Here is a 19,370-nt window from a genome sequence, read left to right as displayed (position 1 = left end):
AGTAACTCGGTTGTAACGAGTGGTTATTTGAGTTACCGTTGCCCTTCTTTCAGCATCAACAAGCCATTTCTTTGGCCACAGCACTGCTGCTCACTGGGTATTTTCTATTTTTCGCACCATATCTAAACTAAGATGGTTGTGAGTGAAAGTCAGTCAGCGGTTTTTATACACCAGTTTAGCACCAACCGCCATACAATGTAATAGTGCAAGTAAGAAATGCCTGAAAAGTGGTAGGCACAACAGCAAGGTGCAGCGCGCAAAATAGGGCTTTGACTTCCTCCCATGTGATTTTCTGATTAGAAACTATAGTGCCAACATGCAGTTGGAGAGGTGTCTGGTGAGTTTGTCCCCTCAATGGCACTGAGTTCAGCTGACGAGTTGCTGCTTGCCTTCCCTGAGATGAGACTCAAGGAAGGGGGGGTGGGGGGCTTCTCTCGATAGCCCTCAAACTTTGGAACCCCCTCCCGCTTTTTAACTAGTGTGAGAGTTGAAACTATATTTGTTTTATTGTGCTTTTATCAGTGGTGGAAAAAAGTGCCCAATTGTTTTACTTGAGTAAAAGTACCAATACTGCAATTTAGAACTACTTTGTTACAAGTAAAATTACGGAATTGAAAATGTACTTGAGTAAAAGTACAAAAGTATCAGTTAAAAATGTGTATACAAAATCTATTGAAAATAGCTGCAAGCTCACAATGCGTTGCGACACATTGTGAGCTTATAGATCGGCTATTTTAAATTAAATCCAAAATGTATAGCGTTGAAGTCTCCAAAGTAACTAGTAACTAAAGTTTTCAAATAATTGTAGTGAAGTAAGTGCCTCTGAGATGTAGTGGAGTAGAAGTAAAAGTACTGGAAATTGGAAATACTCAAGTAAAGTACAAATACCTCAACATTGTACTTAAGTAAAAGTACTTAGTTACTTTCCATCACTGGCTTTTATTTTATTTCTTAAAATAATACAGAACTTGGACCAACTACGTCGTTTTGAAATGTGCTTTATAAATACAGTTTAGGATTGGACTGGATTGGATAAAGTGTCCGTGTCAAGTGACAGTCTAAGAATAAAGTCACAGAAACAGAGACAGTCCTGCAAGTCTGACAGAGAAGAGGAGAGCGATTAACCAAGTAAGAAACCTGTGGTTTGTTATGAATGCTATTACTTGACATTAGATAGTTCAGAACTTTTTAACTTATAAGATGTATGAAATACTTGCCGTTAATATAGGGGTTGCAACTGTATTAATTGATTTCCCGGGTCCCGTGGTTGCTCTGGTTTTGGTGAAATATTAAATAGTTCCGGTCATTTTGTTTGGGGGCACAGATTAAACGTAAATGAATTCACAAAACTAGCGTCATTTGTAATGCTGACCTATTTATTTCTATCATAATAGTACAACTTTCGTTAATTTTTTATCCCTTTATCACACAGAACTATATGTTTGTTGTGTCCATATCACTACGCCCCAAAATGGTTCCATTTGATAGAGGGGTCAATGTTGCGCTAATATTTTAGAAATAGGTCAACAATACAAATTACGCTAGTTTTGTGGATTAATTTACTTTTAATGCATGGCCCCAGTGCCCCAGACAAAATAACTTAAGTAAAAAACAAAGTGAACTATCCCTTTAACGCTGTGGTTGGTTAGTTATTACCTGTGGTGTTTTAGGGAAGGTTCCAACAGCCTTTTCTGTTAATGACACAGTGAATGAGTGGAATGGGGTGTGGGGTTGGATCATTTCTCATGGTGCAGACGTGCCATGCCATGACTGAGGCTTGAATGACTCAAGCCATCCCAACCGCAGACTGTTTGAGATGCTGCCGCATGGAAAGAGGTTTTCGCAAAAAGCTTATTTTTCCAAACAATCAGATACATACAACGAACTGATAAGAACTAGAGCGAAACAGGGCAAAGGAAAACGCTTTTAGAATCGGACTCAGTTCTAAATGGGTTAAGGCCCAATCATGGCCTTGTGGTTGGGGTTGACATGCCCGCAGTCTTTATTTGCCCCAGGTGAGTGATAAAAGGACTGGGTGGTGGTGGAGGGTCTTATAAGCTATGGGCTACGTGCTGATTGGTCATCTATTCTACTGTTGGTCATCTATTCTATTCTATTCTACTGTCTATCTTGTGTTTGGACGGCAGTTGACCTGATCATGTTTTTGGAACAGGTCAGGCATATCAGATTATTTCTGTCCCCCCCCCCCCCCCCCCCCTATCAGCATCACCATGGAGACAGCTGGACCTTCTGGAGTCTCTGGTCCATCGTTGGAGGACTATTCTGTCTACACCAACCTGTCTGATGAGGAGCTGATCCAGATAGCCATCGAACGCAGCCTCAGCGAAGACCACAAGTCAACTCCATCCACAGATACCAGACAAACTCCATGTCCACCTAATCCAGTAGTCAGACAGCCCAGCAACCAATACCTTCGGAGCACCAGCGCTCCACCGGGCAGCCAGCATCTTCACGGTACCAGTGCAAAGCCCAGCGGTGTCACCGCTCACTACAGTTCCCACAATCCTCCGACCACAAGGCCTCCAGATGTGTAGGTGTCGTGTCTGTCAGACAAACTAATGAGCACTTCTATTAATTTCAAATGACATTCCAACAGTAGACACATAAGTATAATTATTAATAATCATTAGCCTAGTCTGGCTAGACTAAGTTGAATACGGACAAAAGGGTCCCTATTAAAACAATACAAAATAACAAACTACAAAGAAGAAGAAGAGAATTTGGCAGTGGCAGAAACATTCAGAACAACAGTTTCATAATCGTTCCATGGTCGGCATGACGATTATGTGTCTTTGTTAAAGTATAATTGTCTGAAGGAAGCCAAACAAAAGTAAGTTTTACACTTATGTAGCTGTACACAAGATGTACAACAATGACAACAATAAAGTACAACCTTGAACCTTGAACTAATGTGGTGAACCCATTGTTTTCTAGGGTGGAGAACCCTCTGTCTGCTGCGATAAGGACTGGTGACGCTGAACGAGTCAGAGCGCTAGTTGACGTCCCAGGATGCAACCTGGTGTCCAGTGTAAAGCCTACCCATGGCTGGCTGTCAATCCACCAGGCAGCCGCCTGTGGCCAGGAAGACTGTCTCAGAGTGCTGCTGATGGGTGACACAAACACTTGCTTTAAAAACATTTTGACACAGGAGACACGGTTAAGTTCAACACTTTTAATCCCTATCCAAGTGGATCAAATTTATATTGTGGGTGTTAAATACAGTTTATTTCATGAATCAGAGCTATAAAACTAAATTCTCTAAAGAACCAAAAACTCAATTGGATCCTCAAAGTGTCAGCAACAACATTAAACATCAAACTCGTATGATCATTCTATGATCACAGGTTGGATATATGATTGTGATCCGAATCCTGTTTTCTTGGTTTGAATGACGCAAACTCCAAATCTGATCCACGTGGATAATATGAAAGGTTTTGTGGGATTGTTTGATCTTTGTTTAGTCTTGTCTTGTTTTCTTCCAGCCCAGCCTGGTATGTTGAACAAGAGAACCGAGAAGAAGGCGCAGACAGCACTGATGTTAGCGGTCGCTAAACAGCATGCAAGCTGTGTCCGTCTGCTGCTGGAAAGAGGAGCTGATCTTACGATTGTGAACGGCCATCGAGAGACTCCCCTCTATAAAGGTATGAAACACCACACGCTGTGCTTCAGTTTGCCTTTGACGATTCAGGAATTAGCAGTGCTATATCAGTAAATTGTCTAGTTTAGTGGTTCAAAACACTGGCCCATAGTGACCTGTAGAAGGCAGTCTTGTCAAAACATTAGCCTCTGCATTTTAAGAAAGTACCTAAACAAGATGTCCACCATTGATTTAAGTACTTTAGAAATCAAATTCACAGTATGCAGCTTGCTTCAAAAGAAGCTATTTCATGTGTCTGTTCTCCCCAGCGTGTGAGAGGGGCAATGTGGAGCTGGTGGCCACACTGTTGAACCATGGTGCATCGGTCCACACCCTGTGTGCCCTGGGATTTACAGCGCTCCACGCAGCTGTTGTACAGAACAACGTGGAGATCTGTGAGATGTTGATCAAAGCCGGAGCCAAAATCAGTACGGCCAGCATCTACGGCATGACTCCTCTGTCCGAAGCTGCTCAGAGTGGAACTTTAGAAACACTACGCTTTCTTCTAAAACATGGTAGGTACTATAGCATGTGACATGCTAGTACTGCTTCTATCCTACCACGACCTCAATTACTGCTGGTTTTTTATCATACCAGGACCTCCAAGCTGATAGTTCTTATATCCTACCAGGGCCTCTAGTATTACAGGTTTTATCAGATAGAAAACCAGCAGTATTAGAGATCCTGGTAGGAACCAAAGTGTTACTAGAGGTCTATCCTACCAGGTTTTCTATTAGTACTAGAGGTTATATCATAGGTTATTGGACAGATGGGCAGACGGCCGGGCAGACGGACAGTGTTCTACTGTGTGTTCAGGTGCTGATATTAACGGTGTTGCAGCTGACGGTGCAACGCCGCTCTATGAAGCGTGTAAGAAGGGTCATGTGTCCATCGTGGAGGTGCTCCTGTCTCTCAAAGCAGACGTCAACAGATCCACCAAGTCTGGTCTTCTGCCCATCCATGTGGCTGTGCAGAAAGCTCACACGCGGTCAGAACACTTCTCTGTTTACAATCACTCACCATCTACAATGAAGGTGCTTAACAGCAATGTAAAACACCAGTCTCTCTGTGTTTTAACGTCTACTTTTCGTTCCTTCAGCATCGTGTCTCTGCTGATTCCCGTCACCAGCTGGAACAGAATCATGAAGAGCGGCATCAGTCCGCTGCACATCGCCGCAGAGCGCAACCGCAATGACATCATGGAACTTCTCCTGGAGGCGGGATTCGACCCCGACTGCCAGCTTTCTGAAGAGCGACGCAAGAAGTACGAGGACAACCGCAGCACGGCGCTCTACTTCTCCGTCTACAACAGCAACCTGGAAGCTGCTGAGATGCTGCTGGAGGCTGGAGCCAACACCAACCTGGACCTGTTCAACCCCCTGCTGGTTGCCGTCAGGAGAGGTTCTATGGAGATGACGTCCCTCCTCCTGAAGTACGGAGCTGACGTGAACGCCTCCATCTCCACCCAGCCCTCTGCGTTTCCCTCTGCGGTGCTCCTTAGCATGGACGACCTCTCCGTGCTCAAACTGCTGCTGGACCACGGCTGCAACGCTCGCTCCTGTTTCACCTGCGTTTATGGCAGCAAGCCTCATCCCACACAAACACACAGTGAAGAGCAGAGGAACTGGAACCGCAATGTTCCATGGAGCTGTCTCCAGGTGAGACATGGTCAAAAAAATGGTTTTCAATTGTTAGCAAGGTAAGAATAATCCAAGGTTACCTTATTTTGACTCTTGCCATATACCTCCGTGGCAAATGATCCAACACGTGCATCGGAACTATATCCAGGTAAATAATCGTGCTGATTGTACACACACATGCTAAGAGACAGGGCAAGCTGCACAGCTGTTATTCATGCATTCAATCCGATCATTGAGTGGGTGCATGGGGCCTGGCTCTCAGGACAAAGAACAGCGCTGATCATGACGTATACGGGACGCTCGTCTGTAAGGTGTGTTTTCTGACAGGCTATCAGAAGAACGCTCTTACGTTGGTCGTGAAGACATTCACTGCTATATTATGTCAGGCAGGCATGCAGTGACGTGCTCTTCAACCGGAGTCACGGAGGGATACGTATACGGTTGAGTGTCATTAGCGTAACAGTGACAGCAGAGCTTGTTAGGTGAAATGCCCCCACCATACACATTCTTCTCCTCAGAACTCAGGTCAACTTTTTCGCCTCACATTGTGTTTTCCACCCTGTCTAGTTGTGTGTTCTTTCTATCCTGTCTAGTTGTGTGTTTTCTATCCTGTGTAGTTCTGTGAGGCTCTGTCCAAGCCGTCCATCAGTCACTTGGTGGGACCTCTCATTTCTCTGCTGTTAAACTATGTCAGCCACGTCAGGCTGTGTTCCAGACTGATGGAACATCTGGTTTCTTCTCCACTCTGCACCGAAATTAAGATCAAAGCAGGTAAGTGTACTATTATCTGGTCTCCAATGAAACAGCTGGTCCACTACTGCTGGAGATGGCCTTGGCCTTTTTCGAGAACTAGTTACAATATCATATTATATATATACTGTGTGTGTGTGTGTGTGTGTGTGTGTGTGTGTGTGTGTGTGTGTGTGTGTGTGTGTGTGTGTGCGCGCGCGTGCGTGCGTGCGTGCGTGCGTGCGTGCGTGCGTGTGTGTGTGTGTGTGTGTGTGTGTGTGTGTGTGTGTACGTGCGTGCGTGCGGGCACGCGTGCGTGCTTGCGTGCGTGCTACAGTGCCTCCTCATCCTCTCATGCAGCTGTGCAGACTGAGGATCAGACATCTGGTTGGTGTTGGCAGGTTAAAGCTCCTCAGGGATTTAGATCTTCCTTCCAGACTCATCAAGTTTCTCTGCTATGAAGTGGACTGTTCACTGGACCTGGACACTTAACAGACAAATGGATTAAACCACTGGTTACTCAAAGATCTCTGCCCACTGGAATGTCCTGGGAAATCATTAGCTGATGTCATGTGATCATGTGATATGACCTGAAGAACCACATCAGGATCAAAACGTTGTCAGCTAAATAAAGATGTTTTTGTATAGCGGGTTTGAGTGTTATCAACCCATATAAAACAGTATGTTCCATTTAATGGAGCCAGTATGCTCTACTGGAGCAGAGACATTGTTGTTGGTCACTTTGTCCGACTATTACTAACCCTAACCTTAAATGTAACCCTAACCTCAGTCTTAAACGGCCAGTTTCACAATGTTTTCACTTCGGCGGTAGAATAATTTCACTTCCGTGTTTCCTAATTCTAGCCAGTAAGCTCCAGTAGAGCTTACTTGCTCCATTGCATGGTCTTCTTGTAACCTACTGGTGATTATGGGTTGATAGCATTTGAAGTGGGTGTTTTGTGTGCAGGCTCTACCCTTTTTCAACATTGAACTTTATTGTCAAAACTAATATAATAAACATATTTGTATATCTGTGAAAATAATGAAAAACAATAAAATAAGTACATTTTCTTTGTGGTCCTTTTATTTATTATAATTACAGAGGAGGTTTAAGAACTGTTTCTTTCATAGCAATGCAGGTCTGTTTTCCATATTAAGGTTGTCTTCTAATTGCATGCTGGGAAGAGAGTAATATCATATGTAGCAGAGCCTGAACACCAACATTCTATATGATATGTATATTTTCAGTCGATATGTGAATGAGAATAGGGACGAAAGGTGATTTAAAGAAACAAAAGGTGGAAAATGGAATCTTCAGGAGTAGTAGCAGAAAAAGTGTTTTTCAAAAATACCCGAGTCTGGCCATTTTTGGTGCTACTGGGATTGTTTCCTGCTGATTGGTCCAGTGGCTATTTTCAAAAGATGTGTACACCTGAAATGGGACTTTTATGCATAATGAATGAGTACATATACTGTTGGTACTTTAAGGACAATTTGATGCCGATACTTTTTACACTCAAGTAAAAGGTGAATACAGAACTTTCATGTGTAACTTGAGTGTGAGTATATTTCTCTAATATTGTGATATTGGTTACTTCATTTCAAAACGTGCGTACTTCTTCCACCACTGGAAAACAATCCAATCAGCTGGGGTAATTGTTTGGGCACGGGGCAGTATGTGGCCACAGTGCATATCAGGTTATGAGTGGCGGGGCACAGCAGCAGCCTGCATGGCCTTCATGAAATCACTGCCCAGCTGGTTCCGTGCATGTGCTGTGGGAGGGCCAAAACGCAGATCAAGTATCTGCGAAGTCACATGTGTCAGCCTAAGAATAGTCACAAACACCACGTCTGACACAGAAGAGAAGAGAGATTATAAAACCACAACCTTCAGTATACACGTAAGACCATCTAACGCAAATACTGTGGTTATAGTTATAGTAACATAGCATGGTTAACATTAATAATATGGTTATAGTTTTTGCCCAGGGTGCTTTAGGGAAGATTCGAACTGAGTGAACAGTGAGTGGGATATATTGGTGTGGGGTCGAACCATGTCTAGCTCCGTTTGTAGCTCCGCTCCGAGGAGAGGTTTCGTAGCAGGACATCCCTCCATACACAGGTGGAAATGGGGTCGAGCCGTCCACAAACGGTGGCGAAAACCCTTTTCGCACTATCGTTTCCAAAAAGTAAAGCTATCAGAACCGAGATGCAGTTGATAAACGTAACGCCGGCACGTACATTTTTAAGTCAGGGGTGAAACAACCGCTTACAAAGCGGTTGTTTGTCAGTATACCATGTTTTCCCAATGCAGTAGGCCTACTGCGCATGCGGACGGGGGTTGATTGGACTACATTTTTATTTAAGCGTGATTTGAGCAGTTGTTTCACCCCTGACTTAAGCTTTTACGTGACGGCGTTAAGTTTATCAACTCTCGATTCTGATACCTTTAGTTTTTGGAAACGATACTGCGAAAAGGGTTTTCGCCACTTTCTGGACAGGCTCGACCCAGCTAGACCCCCAATTCGACCTGTGCAGGGATATCCTGCCACGGACCCTCATCTCTAAAGAGTAGCATTGCTAGCATTGTTTTCTGGAATTGTAGTTTTCTTTTTCAAATATTTGTAGTGAGGACAGAGGAATGTATAGACTACTCAACATGAAAATATATGCATGTGCAAAATAAAATATTCATAATATATTATTAATATGTTATAATATGTTAATGAAAACATCATTACATTATGAATAGCATTAACCACATGAACCCCTGCTATGCCTAGTCTGGGGGTAATAATGAGCCAACAATATCTGATCTACTGTGACACGTGAGCTGGACTATTTTTGGTAACTTTACCAAAAATAGCTGCTACTGCTTTTTTCTGTCAACAGGGATGACAGAAAAAAGCAGTCCTAGAAATGTAGGTCTGTTTTTACTGAGGATGGAAGTTTTAAGTAGGCTACAACATGACCAATAATCTAGGGTGCCATTTATGACAATAAAGCTAATATTTATATTTATTATGTTTTGTATGTGATTATGTGAAACTGGAGAGGTTAAAAAAAAATTATGTTTTTTTTTCTGCTATTCTTTTCACCTAAGCTATTCAGATGGGGTTAACACGTAGTACAAAGTACTCAGGCCATTAAAGATGTTTACATTTATTGAAATACGAGTGCAAGTGTTCTGTGTTTGTTCTGGATTGTCTGTCTTGCATTTGGAGAGCTGGATAGCCACGACACCAGCCTTACTCATCAGTGCTGGATCACTGAAGAAATTAAACTACAAGTGAAAAACCTGCCCAGTAATGTGAACACAGGATGTATTGTATACGATCTGTCCCATTGGCTAGTGCCTATATCATTGCCAGGTGATAGTTCAACAATGAACGCGATGCGTTCTTCGCGCTAGTGCACTCACATCAGCTCGGTCAACTTGTTGCATCGGGACCTTCTTTCTGTTTTTTTCCGGATATAATGGGAGTGGGTGGAAGGAACTTCCGACCACTTGTCGTGTGTGTGTGTGTGTGCGTGTTATCCCCTACCTTACACCCATTCACCTTAATGAATAGTCACTGTGGACACAGTTTTCAGAAGGTGGCTTGCCTGCTTCCTTAATTTCCTATAGAGGCTACTGTAGCGTAATTTGATTGGCTCAGCAGCAGATTTGAACTGGAAACTCGTGTGGAGGGTAAAAACCTGCTGCCGAACCAATCAAACAAGCTATGGAAAAATTAACTGGTACAGGAACAGCTACAGTAGGTATGCCACCTTCTATAAAAACAAGACAGTTATGCAAATATCCTATATAGTCAAGCCCAAATATGACTGGGACCTGGATAAAAAGCTGGGCAGACTTTAATTTTAATTGTATTTATTTTCTGCCTCCTCTGCTTCCTCCGTCTGCCAAAATTTGTGTATAAATAATAATAATGAATTTCATTTTGATAGCGCCTTTCCAAGTGCTCAAAACGCTTTACAATGGTTCATTCATTCATACATTGGGAGGTGAAGCGGCGAACAGTCGACGCCAGCGTCCTCACTTCCCACATTCACACACAAATGGTGGTAAGCTTACACCGACCAACTCATTGGCGGCAATGTAGTAAATCATTGCTTGTTTGTTTATTAGCGGAGTTCAACCGAGCGGCGTTAGGTCACGTATTTAAGGACCTCCAAGTTCATGTGTGGTCTACAAGATGATATTTTGGCAGGTCACCAATTTCACTGTAACATGCTGCCATGCTGTAGGACAGAAGCGAGGAGGTAGACATTTGAGTATTCGAGCTTCCTTTTCACCTCATGTCTATGTCTGAAATTCGGCACAGGGGGTGGGGGAGGGGGGTTATTGAGTCCGTTGCAGCACGGCTGTCACCAGGTGTGTGTGTGTGTGTGTGTGTGTGTGTGTGTGTGTGTGTGTGCATGTGGGGGGGGGGGGGGGTATAGGAGCATTATAGGAGTATAGGAGGTCAGGTGAAGAGGGAAGGGGTGGGGTAGAGTAGAAGAGGTGTGGTGAGGAGAGGGTAGCCTGGAATCAATACCATTTTCGGGTTTCGGATCCGGTCGGAGCGGAAATAACGTGTGGCCGGAACAAACGACCAGAACCACTGGCGCCGTGCACCGCCAAAATTACTCCCCCTAGTTTAAAGTGTTGTTTCTTTTGGTATAACGATGGTTTGGTATGTCCATTTTCTGTTCTAACTTGTAGCGCTTGTGGTATAATCAGGAATATCTCATTGTTCTTGTGGTTCTTGTGGTTGTCAGCCCTGAGATTGGGAGGTCGTGCCAAAGACAATGACCTCCCAATGAAAATAGGAACTAATGCTCCTCCCTGCTGTAGTGTATACGCTCGTGCGATAATACTAGCATCAGGCCCAGCGCACTTTCTGGTCGTGATTAGTCGGGATAGTGACGCATGCATGCATCAGTATGCCTCACGCAGCTCACGCTACAGAAACAGGAGATGGGCTTCTGGCCTATGGGGTCAACATGACTCGGGACGGCTATACTTACTTGTTGTTTTCCCTTATCAGCATCGTCATGGAGACAGCTGGCCTTTCTGTGCCAGGAGCCTCCGGTCCATCGTCGGGGTTTGAGGACTATTCTGTCTACACCAACCTGTCCGACGAGGAGCTGATCCAGATAGCCATCGAACGCAGCCTCAGTGACGACCACAATAAAACTCCATCCACGGATACCAGACAGACTCCATGTCCGCCCAATGCAGAAGTCTCTCGGCGCAGCACGCCTGCACACCTTCACAGCACCAGCACTCAACCAGGAAGCAGCAGCACTAAGCCCAGCCCCCTACAACAACCCAGTGTCACCACCACCGCTCTCTACAGTTCTCCCAATCCTCCGACCACAAAGCGGGCTCAGCGGTACGTGTCAGACAGACAGACAGACAGACAGACAGCAGACAGACAGACAGACAGACAGACAGACAGACAGACAGACAGACAGACAGACAGACAGACAGACAGACAGACAGACAGACAGACAGACAGACAGACAGACAGACAGACAGACAGACAGACGAATGAACACTTCTATATGAAATCACATTGCATGCAACAGTCAAAAGAAATTATGTCTTCATGGAAATATAATTGAACTAGCAGAAGGGAGAGCTGTATAGCTGGCATATTACAAGTAAGACGCGCAAACGCGTGAAGCGAACGCAGCTCGTGTGTGTGTGGTTGTGTGTGTGTGTGTGTGTGTGTGTGTGTGTGTGTGTTACAGCTGCGCCCTGTGTGTGTGTGTGTGTGTGTGTGTGTGTGTGCTACAGCTGCGCCCTCTGGTGGCGTGACACAACAGCGTGACACACACACACACAGACATTTAGCCCTTGCTGTCATAGTAAGTGGCTCACTGCGTTCGCAAATATGCATGCTGACTACAAGTAAGACGCGCAAACGCGTGAAGCGAACGCAGCTCGTGTGTGTGTGGTTGTGTGTGTGTGTGCTACAGCTGCGCCCTGTGTGTGTGTGTGTGTGAGTGTGCGTGCGTGCGTGCGTGCCACAGCTGCGCCCTCTGGTGGCGGGCCGGTGGTGTAACAGCGTGACACCACACAGCGTGACACACACACAGACACTCAGCCCCTGCTGTCATAGTAAGTGGCTCACTGCGTTCGCAATAACTCCCTGGCCATGTGACAGGAAGACGTTTAACATGGTAAGTATAATAATAATAATTTTACACAGAAATGATTGATAAAATATCACTAACAAATAAATAAACATCAACACATCAGACAGTAACACATCAATAACAATGCACAGCAGTAACACAGCAGTGCATCATGTAGGTGAAACTGTGCAAAATATAGGAGGGAGGGGGGGACGCTATTGAGTACCACCCATTGTCGAGACCCATTTAACATTCGTAAACCTTTACCCGTTCAGCACGTTTAGAAAATATGATTTATTTGGGGACAATTCCTTCCATTTCAATTTGGCTTCGGACTGGTCCTGTGCTCAGGCCCTAATAAACAATTAATAATAAAATAAGAAGAAAACATACCTAAATAAGAAGAAAACATATGGATTTCAACAATCCAGTCAAACCCTAGTCAAACACACAGACTTCATTATTTTTCTGGCCATAGGTCTCTTTAAGCCCTCTCCAATTGATCCAAAATGCCGCGGCTCTCTTGGTCTTCAACCAAGAGTACAAAACTCTGATGCTGGCCTTCAAAGCAACCAAAGGTATGTCACCCCCATATCTTCAAAGTCTGATCGGAGCCTATACAAACCTCCCGCACCGATCAGATCACCCAATCTTCCCCCGTAGTCTGAATTAGGGATGTGCCGATGAGACATTTTGGCAGATATCGATATCCGATATAATTAATTGCTGTTATGGCCGATAACCGATATTACTAATGTCGATATGATCTCATTCTGTATTGAAAAATTATAAGAATTTTGTCTATTCTGAAAAATACATGTAACAGGATCTGCACTGCAGGCTTAGGCAAGTCAGATTGAACTTAAATCCCTTTATATTTAATATTGTGAGCTTGTAGATCTTTTCAAGCTGTTACTCTGGGCTTGTTTATCTCTAAAGACAGACCGATTAATCGGACCGATTAATTAATCGGTCTGATTGGTTAATCGAACCGATACCGATTAATCTAAAAACTACTTAATCTCCCATCACTATAGTCTGAATACCCACCCCTTCAGACTCCTAGCCTCGACAACCTTACAGCCGTATGCAAAGGCTCAACTTAATTTAGAATAGAATTTAGATAGCATGTTATGTAGACATATAGCACTCTATAGTGTATACACATATAGTTTCATATTCCACTGTTAGACAGATGTTCTTAGCTTACATATGATTCTTGATGAATATTTTCATGTATTTTATGTATTACCATGTGTTATTCCTGCTTACTGTAAATCACTCTGGATTAAGAGTGTCTGCTAAATGCCTAAATTGTAAATTGTATGTCCCATTGTCCCTATACTGTTTGGGGTATGAACAGCTGCAATACCACTGGGCGACCTAAAGTGGCACCGTTGAGCAGCCTACAGGCCCAATAACACTAAGCACTGACTAATACTATCACTGTCTATAACAATTAACGTATAAGTCTAACAATAAAACTCTACCACACAGTACAGAGTACAGTACAGTACAGTAACTGTCCCAATAAAAGTTGCACCGCTCAGTTCATACGATTGTGATTTAATTTTTTCTTCTAGGGTGGAGGATCCTCTGTTTGTTGCCATAAGAGCGGGCGATGTTAACAGAGTCAGAAAGCTAGTTAACGTCCCAGGATGGAAGCAGGTGTCCAGTATAAACCCTGATTGGCTGGCCATCCACCAGGCAGCCGCCTATGGCCAGGAAGCCTGTCTCAGACTGCTGCTGGCAGGTAACGCAAATACTTGTTTACTTGTTGTCTCGCTGAAGAACACTTTGACAGGAGATGTGGTTCTTCTGGCAATTGGCTCTATGCACGCAGAATAACTCTTCCTACTTCCGGGCCGCTTATTTACTTCCTTCACAGGTGTTACCGATGATACCAATTAAGGTTCTGTTCCATTTAGTGTGCAGTGGTTCTCAAACCTTTTCATTTCAAGGACCATAACTCTGAGACTGCACAAATGGAACCAAATGGACCCGTACACTCTCAGAGTTACCCACCCGTACGGGTTCATTTTGAACCCACTCAAGGACACTTTGACACCCACTGGTGTAGCAGAGTGTTTCCAGTGAGCCAACACGAACAATAGCAACACCCTGAATCTGTTTGACCAGAATGGAACAGTCTTCATTAGTATCAGCAGTGACACCTGAGAAGGAAGTGGCGTGTGTGCATAGAGCCCATTATTGGATCTTTTCTCAGTTTAGTTTAGTGTGTCTTGTTTATTTCTTCCAGCCCAGCCTGGCATGGTGAACAAGAAAGCAGAGAAGGAACAGACAGCGTTGATGCTAGCGGTCGATAATGAGCACATAGACTGTGTCTGTCTGCTGCTGGAGAGTGGAGCTAATCCTGAAATTGTGAATGAGGATCGAGAGACTCCGCTTTATAAAGGTATAGAAACACCACAGGTGGTGCTGCAGTTTGTCCTCTAGTACTTTTGTTTTTCTATTTTACAATCACCCGTATTGGTGGTTTTCTTTTGGACCATGATTATTGCTGGTTTTCTGTCCAACCATGATGCCTTGCTGGTTTTGAATCCTATAGCCTACCAGGATACCATTATACTACTGTTTGTATACAACCAATATGTTCATGTACTGGACTGCCACTAGGTAGACCTGGGGCAACAAAATTATGCAATTAACTAGCTGGTTTGCAGGGACCACTTGCAGACCAAAAAAACCCACTGGTGAATCTTCCATTACTTCATCTGTACCTTCACCCTCTTATTACTCTGCATATCAATTAAGTAGCAGAAATTGTCAGCCCACCTCAGTCAACAGTAGCTATGGCATAAGTTACCAAACAGTGTGTGTTCTCCCCAGCATGTGAGAGGAACAATGCGAAGCTGGTGGCCACATTGATAAGCCACGGCGCAGAACTCAACACTCCGTGTATCCTGGGATTTAGAGCGCTGCATGAAGCTGTTGTCCAGAACAACGTGGAAATCTGTGAGCTCTTGGTTAAAGCCGGAGCCAAACTCAGTCCGGTCAACAACTACGGCATGACTCCTCTGTGCGAAGCTGCCCAGAGTGGGAAGTTAGAAACGCTACGCTTCCTTGTCACACACGGTAGGTAATGACCCCCTAGTATGGATGCTGCCTATGTATGTGTTGGTTCATGAGCACCAGTATGACTATGACTACCGTACCAGTAGGGGCGCTGTTGTGCCAGAAACAGAGAGAGAGAGAGAGATAGTATTAGTGCTGCACTGTTGCCTGCTAACGAGAGAGAGAGAGAGGAGAGGGGTGGGGGGGGGGGGGGAGTTGCACCACTCCGTTCACACCGGTGTGATTGTTTTCATTTCAATAGGACCTATACACTGCTTGTTTTCAATCCTACCAGCAGGTCTTCTAAGATGACTAAAAGTTTTATATCTGACCAAAATTTAAATTGCATTCACCCTTGTATTCTACAGTTAGCTTTTGAATAGACAGACAACAGTCCCGCGGACCATTAGAAAGATATCTAAAGACTGGGGCTCAACTATTGAATAGGTTTAGAGCCACCCCTTAACCCTATAACACTAAACCCACATTTTGTCACACCATCACCAAAATATATTAAAGTACAACAATAGGCTACATAAAAAAATAGATCACGCTAAATTGGTGAAAAATGTGGATATTATTTTTAAAGTATTGCTTAAAAATAATACTAATGGAGCTGGGATCTTTTCCTTTGGTCCACCCTTTCCTGGGAAATGTGAGAATGGTCCAGTGGGGGAATAAAAAGCCCGTCGTGGGAGTATGGGATTTTTTCTTTTTTTTAACAAAGTTAAAACAACATTATAAGCTTATAAGACAAATTATGTTTTATGTGCAGTGAAACGCATCTTCATCAATGTGCTGGTGCGTGGCTCCAATGGTAATGTTGTTGCATTCTAATGATCCAGGTGCTGACATAGACAAACAAGCATCCGATGAATCGACAGCCCTTTACGAAGCGGCAAAGAACGACCATGAAAACATCGTAGAGCTTCTTCTGTCGCTGGATGCTGACGCTAGCATACCAGGAAGGAGAGGCCTGTTGCCACTTCATATTGCTGCCCAGAAAGGAAGTTATAGGTGCGTACTACACTCACATGCGCGACTGCGACTTTCGTGTCTGACCCCCACCCAGGGACGTGCATACACAGACATCAAAGGGGGCTTCAGCCCCTTCCCATTTATCCATCTGTAAAACAACTGCCCTTTCCAGACCACAAATGCAGCATTTACTACGGTGTAAGAAATGCAAATGCCACTCCTTTCTATGCCATGCCAGCATTCAGGAGAATTGCTTTTTTTCCGAAGTTTTTTCCTGAACTTGAACGCAGCATTTTGCATTGAACAAATTGGTTCAGAAATCCATGTCGTTATACCGCATCTCCACTAGCTAAAGAGTGTTAATTGCGCCCCGAAAATATTTTTATCCAAAAGTGCCCTCTTACGGGATTTCAGCCCCTGCCTGTTTAACACTCCCTCCCTGCCCCCACCTCGATGTACTACGCAGCCAGGTTCATAACACAGTGAGCTAATCTGTGGCATGGTTTCTCTTCTGTTTTATCTGACTAACATCCATGATAACACTTAAAACCCCAAGGCCCCTTTTGAAGAGTGACAACCAGCTGTGGTCCTCCAGTGCCTTGACGACATGGGACTTGAACATGCCAAAAGTCTGTAGCAGAGCCAACCGATAAGCACACCACACCATTGAGCCAAGGCAACTTTGGGCGGCCCTCACCTGCTTTTGAGTTTTTTTTTTATTATTCTATATCCTTGACAATTTCAAAGCATTCTAGCATTGAAATGTATAGGAGCAATGGGACTTGAACATGGAATCTCTGTACTGAGAGATTGATTATTAGACTACTGCGCCATCACTCAGAACCTGTCAGCCAAAGTTCCAAGACTTCTAGCATTAAGCTGTAAGAGGACTGGGATTTGGACATAGAATCTCTGTGCTGAGAGTCGTATACACACACTAACACACCACAACCACGACTGCTACACTCAAAACACATTGACTTTATTGTACACGTTCTCCAATGCTGATTTGTGTATCGCATCGACATCGTTGCTTTTGTCACTATTCATTTCCAGCATGGTGTCCATGCTGATGTCGGCCACCAGTAAAACGAGGGTCCGTCGAACCGGGATCAGTCCTCTCCACCTGGCGGCGGAATATGACCACGACGACATTCTGGAGCTCCTGATCTCGGCCGGCTTCGACCCCAACGCCCAGCTGTCGACGGAGTGGACGAAACTCTACGAGGACCGCCGCAGCACGGCCCTCTACTCCTCCGTCTTCAACAACAACATGGAAGCCATCACCATGCTGCTGGAGGCGGGAGCCAACCCCAACCTGGATTTCTTCAGCCCTCTGCTGGTGGCCGTGAGGCAGGGCTGCGTGCAGACGGTCAGACTGCTGTTGGAACACGGAGCCAACGTCAACGCCTACGTCCCCTTCCATCGCACCAGCTTCCCGGCCTCCATCCTCTTCAGCCTGAAGCAGCTCCACGTGCTCAAGTTGTTGTTGGACAATGGCTGCGACGCCCGGTCCTGTTTCACCTGTGACTACGGCAGCGGGCCTCATCCGCCAATCAAAGTCACCCGCTTTGAGAGGTTCGGGTCGGACGACACGCGCGACCATTATACCCAGGTAAGACCGTTTGTGTGTGTGTGTGTGTGTGTGTGTGTTTTAAACATTCCAGAAAGTCCTGTCCTTCATATCCACTCAAAGCTGTAGGCATATCTATCTACTCTGTTTGTACGTACTGTGTGTATGTATGTGTTTAATTCCCGCAACTCGAGAACTGTTCGCCCCACCGACTTCAAATTCCACACGGTCACAGGTAGTGCAGTGCCTGGTGCCGAGTCCGTCGGATAGCCGGTTGTCGAGAACCAAACGCCTTTGCCCGGGATCCGGACAATTGCTATAGACGAATAAAATGTATTCGTCTATAGCAATTTTTTATTCTGACCCCTCCACGAAAAGGCCTAGTTGTCCTGACCCCTTATCCATCATTTTATACATGATGGATAATTAGTGTGGACTAGTGTGTAGTCTTAAGTACTCATTGATCACACCTGATCTCCATATATGGAGCTGGCCTGTATTGACATCACAGTGATGTTCTGTCTGTCATTTGTATAGACTCCATATTTGAGCATGCCTGACAAAGAACTCCATATATGGGCATAAAAGGGACACATAATAAAATAATCTGCAATCTGCAAACTCAAAATGCGTCGCACCGCAGTATGTGGCCCTCTGGAGTGAGGGTGGAAATAATATAGTGGCCCATCGTCAAAGTTGCCCACCACTGCACTATAGACACCTAGCCGGCGTGGATACGTTATCCATTGTGCCACTAGCCCAGTGGAATGCAGTAGTTCAGTGCCCCAAAAAAGCTTTACATTTGCTGTCTGACATCTGACAAAGTCAACCACTTGAATTTGATGGGGCGCTTGGAACCTGTGTGGGATTGTATAGCATGGAGTGTGCAATCACATTTGCTCTCTCACACATTACATGTCCCTCAAGGCTGCAGGGATATTGTCTGTATGTGTAGAGTAAAAGCAAACTGTGAGCAAGCCAGGAGTCGAACCTAGAATCTTCTGATCCGTAGTCAGACGCGTTATCCATTGCGCCACTAGCCCACTGGAATGCAGTACAGTTCAGTGCCCCAAAAAAGCTTTACGTTTTCTGTCTGACATACTTTTCTGAAACCATATAATAACAATTTGTTGCACTCAATAACAGTGTCATAATCACGGAAAAGCATTTTAGGCTATCCCACATTGAGTACTCACCACTATACTGTACGATCACAGGCAGGCGAACAGAGGTGTGGAATAGACACACAGATGCCAACCCCTATAAACATTATTGCCATTGTCATTGTGAATGCATCAGAACCAATACAGAATGAGTGGATTAACCAACCTTCTTTACATTATTTTATACATCATGCAGGGCTGGATTTGGGTCAAACATCTTGCCCAGACATTTGGCCCAGACCGGCCCACCACAAACTGCAAGCAGATAGCAGATACATCATAATTAAATAATTAATTAATTAATTAATCAATCAATCAATCAATCAATCAATCAATCAATCAATCAATCAATCAATGTCCAAAAACTCAACCACTTGAATTAGTATAGCATGGAGTGCAGTGAAGGCCGAATTTACCATTTGCTC

General features: G+C 44.4%; 2 protein-coding genes across 2 annotated transcripts in view; both read left to right on the top strand.

Moving 5' to 3' along the window:
* The window catches only part of LOC310876815 (uncharacterized protein), a 36,216-nt gene that overhangs the window by 10,614 nt on the left and 6,232 nt on the right, over positions 1 to 19,370 (top strand). The window contains exons 10-16 of the mRNA XM_083790469.1: positions 7,864 to 7,928; positions 11,061 to 11,408; positions 13,740 to 13,909; positions 14,417 to 14,572; positions 15,007 to 15,252; positions 16,077 to 16,248; positions 17,266 to 17,824. Coding sequence (XP_083646595.1) covers positions 7,864 to 7,928; positions 11,061 to 11,408; positions 13,740 to 13,909; positions 14,417 to 14,572; positions 15,007 to 15,252; positions 16,077 to 16,248; positions 17,266 to 17,824 — 1,716 coding nt within the window. The remainder of the gene's footprint in view (positions 1 to 7,863; positions 7,929 to 11,060; positions 11,409 to 13,739; positions 13,910 to 14,416; positions 14,573 to 15,006; positions 15,253 to 16,076; positions 16,249 to 17,265; positions 17,825 to 19,370) is intronic.
* Positions 1,082 to 7,058, top strand: LOC310877256 (ankyrin repeat and SOCS box protein 2-like). Its single transcript, XM_083791059.1, has 9 exons — positions 1,082 to 1,128; positions 2,225 to 2,551; positions 2,956 to 3,131; positions 3,504 to 3,662; positions 3,928 to 4,173; positions 4,475 to 4,646; positions 4,758 to 5,316; positions 5,916 to 6,069; positions 6,365 to 7,058. Exons 2-9 carry the CDS (start codon positions 2,232 to 2,234, stop codon positions 6,517 to 6,519), a joined length of 1,941 nt encoding a protein of 646 aa, XP_083647185.1. The 5' UTR covers positions 1,082 to 1,128; positions 2,225 to 2,231; the 3' UTR covers positions 6,520 to 7,058.

The sequence above is a fragment of the Protomyctophum parallelum genome (assembly GCF_964188405.1).
Source record: "Protomyctophum parallelum genome assembly, chromosome: 19".
NCBI classification, from domain to species: domain Eukaryota; kingdom Metazoa; phylum Chordata; class Actinopteri; order Myctophiformes; family Myctophidae; genus Protomyctophum; species Protomyctophum parallelum.
Note: the sequence above shows the minus strand (reverse complement) of the source record. Positions and strands in the feature narration are given on the sequence as shown.

What these genes read in the sequence shown, in the direction of transcription:
- LOC310877256 (XM_083791059.1), top strand. Translation starts at nt 2,232, where the DNA reads ATGGAGACAGCTGGACCTTCTGGAGTCTCTGGTCCATCGTTGGAGGAC. An exon ending in TCTCAGAGTGCTGCTGATGG is followed by an intron (nt 3,132 to 3,503) that starts GTGACACAAACA and finishes GTTTTCTTCCAG; the next exon opens with CCCAGCCTGGTATGTTGAAC. An exon ending in ACGCTTTCTTCTAAAACATG is followed by an intron (nt 4,174 to 4,474) that starts GTAGGTACTATA and finishes CTGTGTGTTCAG; the next exon opens with GTGCTGATATTAACGGTGTT.